Raw genomic sequence first — 13046 nt, forward strand, 5'->3', positions numbered from 1 at the left:
GGCACTCCACAGAACTCATGGACTTCGAACGTGGTCAGGTGATTGGGTGTCACTTGTGTCATACATCTGTGTAAGGGATTTCCACACTCCTAAACATCTCTAGGTCCACTGTTTCTGATGTGATAGTGAAGTGTAAATGTGAAGGGACACATACAGCACAAAAGCATTCAGGTTGACCTCATCTATTGACTGACAGAGACCACTGACAGTTGAAGAGGGTCGTAATGTGTAATAGGTAGACATCTATCCAGATCATCACACAGGAATTCCAAACTGCATCAAGATCTGCTGGAAAGTACTATGATAGTTAGACAGGAGGTGATAAAACTTGGATTTCATGATCAAGCAGTTGCTCATAAGCCACACATCATGCCAGCAAATGCCAAACACCGCCTCGCTTGGTGTAATAAGCGTAAACACTGGATGATTGAACAGTGGAAAAACACTGTGTGGAGTGACAAATCACGGTACACAATGTGGCGATCCTATGACCGTGTGTGGGTATGGTGAATGCCCGGTGAACATCATCTGCCAGTGTGTGTAGTGCCAACATTAAAACTCAGAGTTGGTGGTATTATGGTGTGGTCATGTTTTTCATGGGGAGGGGGCTTGTATTCCTTGTTGTTTTGCATAGCACTAGAACAGGCCTACAGTGATGTTTTAAGCACATTCTTGCTTCCCATTGTTGAAAAGCAATTCGGGGATGGCGATTGCATCTTTCAACACAATTCAGCACCTGTTTGTAATGCACAGCCTGTGTTGGAGTGGTTACATGACAATAACATCCCTGTAATGGACTGGCTGCACAGAGTCCTCACTTGAATCCTATAGAACACCTTTGGGGTGTTTTGGAACCCTAACTTCATGCCAGACCTCACTGACTGACTTCGATACCTCTCCTCAGTGCAGCACTCCATGAGAAATGGGCTGCCATTCCCCCAAGAAACCTTCCAGCACCTGATTGAACATATGCCTCTGAGAGTGGAAGCTGTCACCAAGGCTAAGGGTGGGCCAACACCTTATTGAATTCCAGCATTACCGATGGAGGGCACCATGAACTTGTAAGTCATTTTCAGACAGGTGTCTGGATACTTTTGATCACATAGTGTACATGGACATTCAAACAGATGAACGAAAAATTTTCTCCAACAGAAGGGAAAATAAAAATAAACATAAATGAAAATGCTCAAATAGATGAACATTTTTCTCAGTTAGATAACAAATCCCTCATACAGATAAAACACTGGTTGTAAGTTCTCAATTAAATGAAAGAATGTGTAGACTAGATAAAACAAAATACAGGGTGAAGAAAATAATGTTGTATTTGGCAGTCAACATGCAATTCCTCATCCCAATTCAAGAAAACTAGTTCACCAAATGCGATTAAAAAAAAGGAAGAAAGAAGAAGAAGAAGAAGAAGAGGCTCTGGCAATTCTGCAACTGCATGCAGTGTGGCCAAGAACTGGTAGCACGAACTCTGTGCTGTGGCGGAGCTGTTCTATTAGCTCAGTGAGATGAGGCAATACCAGATATGCAGAATAGCTGATGTTCTAGTCACATTCACAATGAACACATATTTATCTATTTCCATTTAAAAGCATCAAATTGTATCCAATATACATCTCCACACTGTAGTATCTTGTGTATTTCTTTCTGTTACTAATACCTTGATTTAAACACTAAGATACAACATGAACTTCTTACAGATGTAAACAACCACATTGTTTCATCCATGACACAAATAAAGCAAATAGAAAATTATAGTGAATACAGTAAAATTGCATGCATCCAATGAAGTACAAAAAACACAGTAAGTAGGCTATGCTAGACTGCCAATTATGCTAAGCACAATAACTGATTTCTGTACATTTGTCGTCCAGACTTATCTTCACAGAGCCAGTATGTACATATACAAGCAATGTTCACTTCAGAGAAGATGTTCAAGTGACTGCCTTGCATTTACAAACACTTCACCACTCACTGGATCATAAGCAACATACCTGCATCCACCATTGCCAAAGTGGCAAGACACAACCACAGCTGTCACCGAACAATAAGTGGAACATCTTCTATTGCATCAGGCAATGTATTGCAAAGAAATGCATGATACAGGTCCAGTAATAGGTAAGGTCTCAAAAGTATGCCCCCAAAACTGCAGCCCACGGGTTTATGCCAAAGTGTGCCTGAAGCCATGTTGAGAGGTGACGTGGGTTGTGTTCCAGCCAACAATTGCTGTTGTGGAAGTTGAAAATGCGTTCATAAGTGAAGCTGGATTCATCAGTCCACATCACACTGTTTATAAAATGTTTGTTATGTTACACTCGGTGTAAAACCATTCACACCAAAACTGTACTCATCACGTGCAGTCTTCTGGCCGCTGGCTTTGAGTTAATGTGTAATGATATGGATGCAGGTCTTCATTGTACAACACTTCAACAACTAGTCTTTCAGATATCTGGAACTGCCTTGCAATATCAAGGGTACTTCACTGAGGTGACTGGTAAATGGTTTCAAAAATTGCATCATCTGTGGAGTATGTCTAATCCTTGGATAACCTCTGTCCATTATTTCTGGATGAAGACTACCAGTTTACTGAAGGCATTTCTCCAGGTGACCAAAAAAAAAAAAAAAAACCATTCTTATCCGAATAGCACCTCTGAGAGAACTGTGCAGCATATGAATGAGTAGCATCAGCAGTTCGGTTTTCAGGTGTACCTTTATGATCGTGCACTGCACAGTTAGTAGACACATGCATGAAGTTTAATGGATCCCTGTGTCCCGTGATAGGCTATTTTCAAGTGATGAAGTGATGACCTCCTTATAAATGATGAGACCTATGGAACAGATGTCTAAAAAAATAAAAAAAGAACCTGACGAGAATTTGAAGCATAGCCCAATGGTGTATGTGAGTGTCATGTCCTAACAGTTGAGTCAGTGAGCTATAATGGCTGGTACAGTAGTGTCAGGTGCTACATATTCCTTCGTATAGTCTGAAGTGCTGCATGATGTGACAACATTGCCAGATCCTTGGCTTTGAACACATATTTTCAAAATGTAATATATTTGATTTTGCTAGATAAATTTTCTTCTTGAATCTGAATGAGGAATTGTATGATGACCTCCAAGTGCAGCATTTTTTCTTCACCCTCTCTACACGAAAAAACAAGCTACAAGATTTAATGGAAGAAAGACTGAAAATAAAGATGAACAGAATTTTTGTCAAAGTAAATTTCCTCGAGGGTCAAGTCAATTGTGTGAAGTTTTCTGTATTCTTATTGCCTATTTGTGAGTAAACATGTAGTTAATTAATGTTGTGTTTGAGAGTATGCTCCAAACAATACACACTTTCGGTCACATTTCTGCATATGATATGTTAGCACAAATATTTATTTGTGTTGTATTGTTATTTTTTGAGATACCCCGTGGGCAGTGTGTGGTAGCTGGGTCTGCCAGTAGATTCCATTTTGCATCACAACAAGTACATCATGGGGGCTCCAACTGCTTAGGGGAGCATCAGAGTTTGCAATGATAAGTTTTGTCAATGAAGAAATTATCCAGCAACACAACTGTGTAAGTCTTACAAAGAATATCTGCAAATAATTTTAGTCTTTTGAATGTTTCCACATGGAAAATATATATATGAGGTGTGACAATAAAGTAATGAGACTGATGTGAAAAAAATGTTGCTTATCGTTTTATTGCTGACCATTTTAGTCATGTTTAGTGATATCTCCTTCAAAGTAGTTCCCTTCTGATTGCATACACTTCTTCCAGCACTTCTGCCATTGATGGTAACTTTTCTGGAACTCATCTTCTGTAATACCCTCCAAGACCCTTGTCATAGGTTTTTGGACATCTTGTGTTGTTTGAAAATGGTGTCCCTTGACTGCTGTTTTGACTCTTGGAAACAGAAAAAAGTCGCATGGAGTGATATCTGGTGAGTAAGGTGGCTGCGGTAGTACTGAAATTTGTTTTGAGGTTAAAAATTGCTGTACTGACAGAGCAGTATGGGATGGCGCATTATCGTGATGCAGAATCCAACTATCAGCAATGTTGGCATGGACACAAAGAACTGTTTTACGAAGTCTTTCTAAAATTTCTTTGTAGTATTATTGGTTAACTGTTTGTCCAGGAGGCAACCACTCTTTATGAACAATTCCTTTGGAATCAAAGAAGCGCACAAGCATGCATTTCACTTTTGACTTTGACATGTGAGCTTTTTTAGGTCTGGGTGATCCCTTTGTGCATCATTGCGAACTTTGGCATTTTGTCTCTGGATCATACTGAAAAAACCAACTTTCATCACCAGTGATAACATGGTTCAACAATTCTGGATTGATTTCCACTTGCTCTAACAGATCGGCTGCCACATTTTTCCGTGTTTCTCACTGTTGTGGTGTGAGATTTTTGTGGACCATTTTTGCACAAATCTTTCTCATACCAAGATCTTCAGTTATTATTAAACGAACCATTTCTCTATTGATGTTCAGTTCTTCTGCAATCATTTTCATGGATAATCTTCGATCAGTGTATGAGTTCATGCATCTTAGCCAAGTTGACGTCCGTTCATGAGGTAGATGGTCGTCCACTGTGGTCTTCATCTTCAGCATTCGTTCTGCCTTCACTTAACATTTTATACCAATGAAAAACTTGAGATCTTGACATAACCTCGTCTCCAAAAGCCTTCTGAAGCTTACTGTAAGTTGTCGTTGTGTTTTCACCCAATTTAATGCAAAAAGAAATGGCATACCATTGTGCAATATCATGCAGTTCCATTTCCGTGACGAGAGACACATGCACATGTTAACTTATTACAGCACAACTCACGACTGAGCAGTTGCGTCGATGTGCCGCTTGGACTAGAAGCAGCTTATTGACCAAGGTCAAAGTCATTGTGCCTATGCAAGCCTGCAGAGTTGCCACATCTTGTAAAGAAAATCAGTCTCATTAGTTTATTGTCATGCCTCGTATGTACATGTTTATGCAGTAAATGTTCATGTTTTTATAAATCCATTTAGATCATTCCAAAACCTTAGAAGAAATAGTCAACAAACAATATACAGAAACTAAAATTACATTAAGATTACTTTTTATTGTTTCTTGCCGCCCCCCCCCCCCCCCCCCCCCCCAATACTCGAGAAATCCACAAAAATATGTCATTGATAATTTCATGGTGTGGTAATTAAATGATTTTACAATGCACTGTGTATGAAAAATACCATAATAATGTCCATGTTGTACACTACTGTTCTGAATCTAAAGTTAAAGTTTGTATTTCTCAATTGAGCCTCAGGCGATGGACTAATTCACAGGCAAATCTTGACAGAACCCTTGCTGTTACATTCTCAACATACTAAAAAGTCCAGTGGCCAATGACGTGCTTTTTGATGATCAAACAAACTGTAATTGAAAGCTTAGGTGGTGAATTATTGTTCTTAATAGGAAGCCAGGTATTAGAGCTTTCACATGTTCATGTCAAAGATGGTATACCAGGAGGAAATGTTTTAATAACTTCACATAGACACAGCAACATTCACAAAATCATCCACTAAAATGATTTTAGATGTTTTCACTTATGGTGATGAGCCTATTATCACAATTATGAGGTTTTGTGAAAACAATTGAACTAACAATTAGTTATTATTTTATACTTTTTCAGGCTGCTTAGAAAGGTTAAGTAATGTTTAGCATTTCATGTGTCAGTACTAACCATTCTATACCTCCTGAATTAAACCTACATATTACTATAATTACCTCAATAAAAGTAGCACCCAAACCTTTACGCCAGTAATATCTACTATTGGCAGCAGTCTTCCATAAAAACATTGTCTTTATATAATAGCTTGAAAATCCTTTCCACTGTTGATCATCTCTAAGTTTCTAGAAAAAGGAGAAACAACAATTATTTCTTCTGTTTCTCAGACAATAAAAGCAGAGAAAAGGTACTGCTGCAGTTAAGGAGAGTTAGTGTGTAATGTATAATACAAACGACACTCATCCTAAACAACTCATTACTCTTTTAACATAAAAGTATTATATTAATGTGTTCAATCAAAGGCTTCTCCTTCACCAAGCATCATTAAAAGCTCAAACTGCTTCAGGACTTAACCATGATTAAGATCATAGCAGATACATTAATCACTATGAGATGAAAGTTTTGCTTATTTTTGTAACTAATATTAACTGAATTACATAATTTTTATATAGTGCATCATATTTTACAGTAATTTGATCTGTCTGTATAGCCACACATGTTGGCACATCACTTCCATGTTTCAGGAAGGTGAACCATCCATGAATCGAATCTGTTGGTGGATTAGCAATGAGGGTCAGTGACCCGGCCAGCCTGGTTGTTTCCCACATTAAACCGGGTGACTTCCAAGCTGGTATCCACTTATACCTCACACAATACAAAATGAACTGCCAAATTTATTTCCAAAATGTCTGCAGAGGACGTCAGTTCTCCAAAACCAAGAAAGCACTGCATTTTTTGTCTCTCAAGAAGAGTAGGAGACAAGCTATAGATCTGTCTACACCCTCTTTATAACACACAAAATGCTCATTAATATTATTGCAGACCATATAGAAACCATGAATTTGAATGAGGTAAAGGAATATGCAGGATTTAAAACTGGATATTAACCAGTTGCAAGCCTTGAACAAAATACAAAATGGAGCCATGTGCATGAATTATAACTCTTCCAGGAGTCCATATATTGTGAGAATCCTTTTGACTCAGTTTCAGCCGTCAAGATTCATATGATATGATGTCCTTCCTTGTCAAAAGATGAAAGTGAACCCAGTAATTGAGAAAAAGGAAGTAAGACAGAGTTGCAGTCTATCCCCCACATCATTCAATCTCCATTTTATTTAATTTGTACTTGAGTGAATATCTCATGTTATTCGAACTACATAAAATCAGAAACCTAACTGCCAGGAAACAGAGATGAGAGTCACACCTCGTCAATGACAAGTGGATTTGAATATGACAGGAATTACTGCTGCCAGTGAATGCAGGTCTATCTCAAACAGTTTCCAAGTGAGTAATACAAACCAAACTGCATGCAATGGACACCTGGAATCCTGTATTTTGCAAATGTCCACTGCTCACAGTGGCACATAAATTTGTGAATCTTTTCAAGCTGATGCTTTCTAACGTTTCCCAAGCTACATTAACTTCATCAGATTTTTTTACAGTTATCCTCATTGACTGGCATATGGGCATTAGTTAAAGTGTATTTATTTGCACATTTAAGAGAAATTATCATTAGTCTATTGTGGGTTTTACCTCTGTTATTGAGTTTAAAATATTTTTGGAGACTACAAAAGCAACTCCTAGATGTAGCACATTATGAAGTATTCTTTTATCAGTTTTACTTTTAAAAAGACAATAATTGCTGAAATCCACAGCGTTATTGTCCATCATTCATGTTTCTTGAAGTGCCAAAATTATAACCTTCTGTTCTTTTAATGTATCTCCCAAATTATGAAGTTCACCTGGTTACAAAAGTGTTTGTATGTTATGTGTTGCAAAAAAGTATTTGTTTTGATTTTAAATTGCCCAGAGGACTCTGACTTCCTTCACTGAATCACATTGCATTTTAACCTGGCCGCCCCAGAATCCGAAAGACCAGTTGCGCAAGTAATACTGGTGTCGCATTGACCGTCTGGGATAATATTGTGATTATCAAAATGCTACATGATGATTGTACCTGGAATCAGGTGAGAGCGAGTAGAGTCATTGAGTGAACTCAGAATGTTAAGACTGGAAGGGTTAGTTCCAGAATATGAATTTCAGCCACACCAGTGGTGAACAGACACTGACCACTTCACCGCTTGTCACAAGACAAATACAAAGTCAATTTGGTTTTGTTTTCCCCATTAGGTTCTTCCACTCTCTCTGCCGTTGGGAGTTGGGATTCCTCTTCCACCTTTGAGACTGTTGAGCAGGCTTCACCTGTAATCCTACGCTGGGGGCCCCACAGGGTGATGCCATCTGGAGCCAGATGGACCCAGGTTTTTTTTATGAGGTGTTACGCCTCCCCCTTCTCCTTCCTCACCACTTGCGAGATGAGGCCCTGGGCCTGGAACCAGCAGTGGCCATAATAATTATACACACAAGTTTCCTGTTCTTCTGCTGATATTTGTTGGCCTTCTGCAGCTGTTGTTAACCCTAATGTACTTCAGCCTGACACTACTCAAAGTTGCAGTTAATCCGGTCCAGAATTGTTCCCTGATCAGCAGCCATATGGGCCAATTCACTGAAGACACGATTCAGTTCTGGAATAAACTCCACAACTGCCTGAACTTATTTTTCTCTCTGCTCCACCACCCTGGTGTTCTTTTCTTCCAGTAGTAACAGCTGTGTCTGCGATGCTGCACGTGACCCAGCCATAGCACCAGAAGACCCAAACCATCTGTCCATGTGGTCGATGTCTGAGTCTACTTCCCAGTCATCTACACTTGTGAGTGTTGCAGACCCTGGTAGCGTTCATGGTTCATCTGGGATCTCAAGAGGAGAGGCCACAAGCTGACGAGAACACTCTTCATGAGAATCTAGTTTCTTCAGATAATTTGTCTGCGTTGGAATGTTACATAAACGTCTAACAGAGCAGACACAAGAGTGGACACCACACTGTGAGAAAGGCAGCCAGGACGATCTGCCCCCCCCCCCCCCCCGCCCCCCTCTCCCCCCACAATCTTTTCTCCACCACACTGTTGGCGGACCTGCTGCAGCAAGTGCTGGGCAGTGCCGAATATCCTGGGTATGTCCTGTGTCAGTGCCTGAACACCTTGTTCCTCCTCTGAAGAGTCATCCAGTGTTGGATGATGTAGGTGACATGAATGAAGGGATTCCAGCTCTTTCACTTTCAACTGCAGTCTTGATAATGTGTACTGTGCTTCTTCCAGAACATCTGCCCACATTGATGGCTGATTACCACTACCACAGATGTTCCCAGCATTTTGTCACAATTCCAGACCACCTGACTCTGTATCGGAAGCCCCACCAACCAACATTGTCTGCTCCAATACATGCTGTTCGGAACAAAAATGCTGTTCATAACAATAATGCTGACTGTGCATAGCATTGTTGCGCATCAAAATAAAACATCTGTTAAACTTCTTGTCGTCATTTTGTTTTGTTACTTTCAGTTCATGTCTCAACAATTTATTTACATTTTATGATTACAACCACGTCATTATGGTTTATGATAAATATTAAATACATAAGAGTTCTTTAAAAAGTGGTTACCATATTTTAGGACTATAAGATGATACCAACTATAAGATGCATCTTAATTTTTAAGCAGTTTTTTTTTTCTTAAAATACAACATTCTTAAGGTTTCTATTATTAGACTGTTAAGACGGACAAAAAAATTCTTAGTTTATAAAACTGAATTGACCTTTAAAATCACTGAAAAATCTTCATCCAAACTTTCTTCTTCTTCTTCTTTTTATTTTTCATCATCATTGTTGATCTCTTCATGTACAAGATGGTCTTCGCTGCCATTGAGAGCTTTCCTTAAGCTGCACTTCTTGGAAGATTTGACAGCTATGTCTACTCTCACTCTAGACCATGACTGCTTTATCCACTGACACACTTGTTTGACTGTAGGTCGTTTTAAAGCTCTCTTCAGCATGAATTCATGCTGGGTTTAATCCATCATCCATGTGTTCCATTCCTCTCCCATATACACTTTAAATGTTTATTTATCTAGGCATCAACAGGTTGTAATTGTGAAGTAATTACTTCTAGAATAACGTCTACATTTACATCATACTCCATAAGCCAGCTAATGGTGTGTGACGGAGGATACTTTCAGTACCACTAACTGATCCCTCCAAATCTGTTCCACTCACAAATAGTGCATGGGAAGAATAACTGCCGGTAAGCCTCTGTATTGGCTCTAATTTCTCAAATTTTCTCCTCGTGGTCAATATGTGAGATGTACGTAGGAGGAAGTAATAAGTTGTCCGACTCCTCCTGAAAAGTGCTGTCCTGAAATTTCAATAGTAAATCTCTGCATGGTGCATAATGCCTCTCTTGTAATGTCTGCCAATGGAGTTTGTTTAGCATTTCTGTAAAGCTCTCTCGCCAGCTAAATGATCCATTGATGAAATGCGCCACTCTTCATTGGATCTTGTCTATCTACTCTATCAGTCCTACCTGATAGGGGCCCCAGATAGATGAACAATACTCAAGAATCAGGTGAACAAGTGCCTTATAACCCACTTCTTTCATGGATGAATTACATTTCCTTAAGATTCTTTTGACGTACCTGAGTCTGGTGTCTGATTTTCCCACTATAACAGCAAGCTCTGTATTTCCCTGTTTCAGTTTCTCTTTCATAGAATTTTTCAAATGATTACTAAGCTGATCTAGGACAAGAAGAGAACTCCATAATTGCATACCAGTCTTATCCTTCCATCCCTTGTCATTATGTGAACAACAACACATGACAATATTTCAGAAGGTTTTGGCATTGTTTTGCACTTGAAAATGATCATTGAATTAAGTTTAGTATCGTCAGCACGACATGAAAGGACAACAGTGAAGAGCATTTTTTCATGTCCACTTGTTCTTATAGTTACACTTTTAGTCTTTTGTGGCAAGAGTTCTGTTACTCAGTGTATCAAGTGTCAGAGGAGTTTTGTCGATATTTGCTGTTTGGTTTAGTTTCACACCAGTCTTCTTTTGATGTTGAATAATAAAATGATGGAAAGATAATATTTTCTCTTCATTCTATTGTGGCATTTTATGAGATATTTTGGTTTTGGTTCACATGCTAAGTCCATGATGCTTTATAAACCTGTAATACCAAACAACTTCACTCTTAAAGACTGTTAAATTCCACTGTAATGCTAGCTAATGAGTGTTTATTTGAACCATTTTTGTATTAATTCCAGTGCCAGTTTGAAGGTGTCCTTGAATCCATTTCAGTATGTCATCTTTTGGTTTTGCATTAAAGCTTTCTCATTTTTTCCAGTTTTTCTTTACTAGCCAGTCAATTGAGAATGGTTTTTTTTTGTGATAGTGGAGGGCCAAAATGCTTCTCAGTTACTCTGTTTCTAAGTTCTTCTGCATATGCTATTACTTTCAGTTTACAGTCCACATGATATGAATACCTTTTCCTTTTTCCATTTATAAAATGAGTTACTAACAAAAATATTGTACTGTTACAGGTAACGGAAATTCCTTTCAATTCAAGTCATTGGCACCACAGGTAGCAATGATACATCATAGGCTAGACAGTGTTCTAGGTTTGTGATGGCAGGGCAGGAGGAAGACAGTGTTAGCAAGCTTACGGATCCCCGCAACTCATTTTCATCACCTTGGTGAACTGCTGCTGTCAGTTGAATCCAGCATTGTCAGATAGAGATAGGTTCCCTGTGGCATCAAATAAATGGCCATTTTTAAGAATGGCAGGAATTTTAAATCAAACACTAGACAGTTTTATATTAATTTTGGCTATAAGATACACTTGAATATTGGAGGCAAGTTTTCGGGGAGGGGGGGGAAAGAATGCATCATATAGTCCATAAAATATGGTACATGATTTCATAGACATATACTAGTGAATACCCATTGTAGTTGGAAATGAAGTCCCATGGTACAATTAGTGGCACTGCATAGCATGACCACAGCATCAAGAATTGGCAAAAAGGTGACTACGAGGAAATATTTGAGGTAAATGATATTTTAAACAGCATCAGTGTGACAGATCACTTCATGAAGTAGGAACCCTCACTAAGGCACACACCAAGCACTCAACTTATTTTCCTTGGTTGCACTCTCAATTTTTGAATTTCACAATTTTGTATGGAAAACTGAATAGTTAATGGAATATGTAGCTTAATAAACAACACTAAGAAGCTAACTATGAAAAGAAACAGCACTTTAAAGTTCTACAGTATGAGTAAATTTATACTGGGCTAGAGTATAGGTCCTCACAAGCAAGTACAAAAGTTGAGTGCAAGCCTCCTAAATGTGACTTCTTCAGTCAGTTGTGGAGGTGGCAAATAAGGAATGGCACAAAAATTAAGGTATATAGCAGGTATTCAACATTTACAGCTTAAATAAAAAACTTAGAATATTCTCAAAATTTGGAGAATCTCACATAGAATGGATGAATGATTACTAAAACAAATCTATAGGAATAAGGAGGAGGAGGAGGATATTAGTGTTTAACGTCCCGTCGACAACGAGGTCATTAGAGACAGAGCGCAAGCTCGGGTGAGGGAAGGATGGGGAAGGAAATCGGCCGTGCCCTTTCAAAGGAACCATCCCGGCATTTGCCTGAAGCGATTTAGGGAAATCACGGAAAACCTAAATCAGGATGGCCGGAGACGGGATTGAACCGTCGTCCTCCCGAATGCGAGTCCAGAGTGCTAACCACTGCGCCACCTTGCTCTGTCAGGAATAAGCCTAAATGTTTCCATAGAGTAGGCAGAACAAAGAGATGTGAAAAGATCAAATCTGAATATTCAGTAGTCTGAAGGGTCTACACCTTTCCTCATGAAAAGGCATGAAAAATGTTTATATGAAACTCAAAAGACAAAAGACATTAACAATAAAATAATAAAATGTAAGAATCCTCCAGTTGTACATCTAGAGGGTTTCATTCTTGCCAGCATGTAAGTTTTTCTTTTTTTTAATATCACATTCAATCAACTTGTGACTTATTATGCAAAACAGCATCACAGATGTTAGTTCCAGGCAGAGTGAGCTTTCTTGTACAGTGAGTGCTTTAAAAAGAAATTATATGAAAAATTATCTTTGAAATGGTACTCACAATCCATTATTATTGTAAACCACTAACAATGAGTTCTTAATTACTTCCAAGTAGGATGTCAATTCACTACACATATTACACTCATAATCAGGGCCAAAAATTTTGGTTTTTGTCTCTTAAGTACCACATTTCTGTGGCACCTCGCACAAGCTCAAAAAAATCTTTAGAAGAGTAATACAACATTCTATACCTCATAGTATGCTATGAAGAACTGACTTATCAACAATGGGAACTGTAATGATCAGTGGAGG

The 13046-nt window shown here is 38.7% G+C and overlaps 1 protein-coding gene across 1 annotated transcript in view; it reads right to left on the reverse strand.

Annotated features, from left to right (window-relative positions):
• LOC124605718 (cyclic GMP-AMP synthase-like) overlaps positions 1-13046 on the reverse strand; it is a 264748-nt gene that overhangs the window by 50041 nt on the left and 201661 nt on the right. The window contains exon 8 of the mRNA XM_047137593.1: positions 5755-5880. Within this exon, the coding sequence (XP_046993549.1) occupies positions 5755-5880 (126 nt within the window). The remainder of the gene's footprint in view (positions 1-5754; positions 5881-13046) is intronic.

The sequence above is a fragment of the Schistocerca americana genome, chromosome 3 (assembly GCF_021461395.2).
Source record: "Schistocerca americana isolate TAMUIC-IGC-003095 chromosome 3, iqSchAmer2.1, whole genome shotgun sequence".
Lineage (NCBI taxonomy): Eukaryota > Metazoa > Arthropoda > Insecta > Orthoptera > Acrididae > Schistocerca > Schistocerca americana.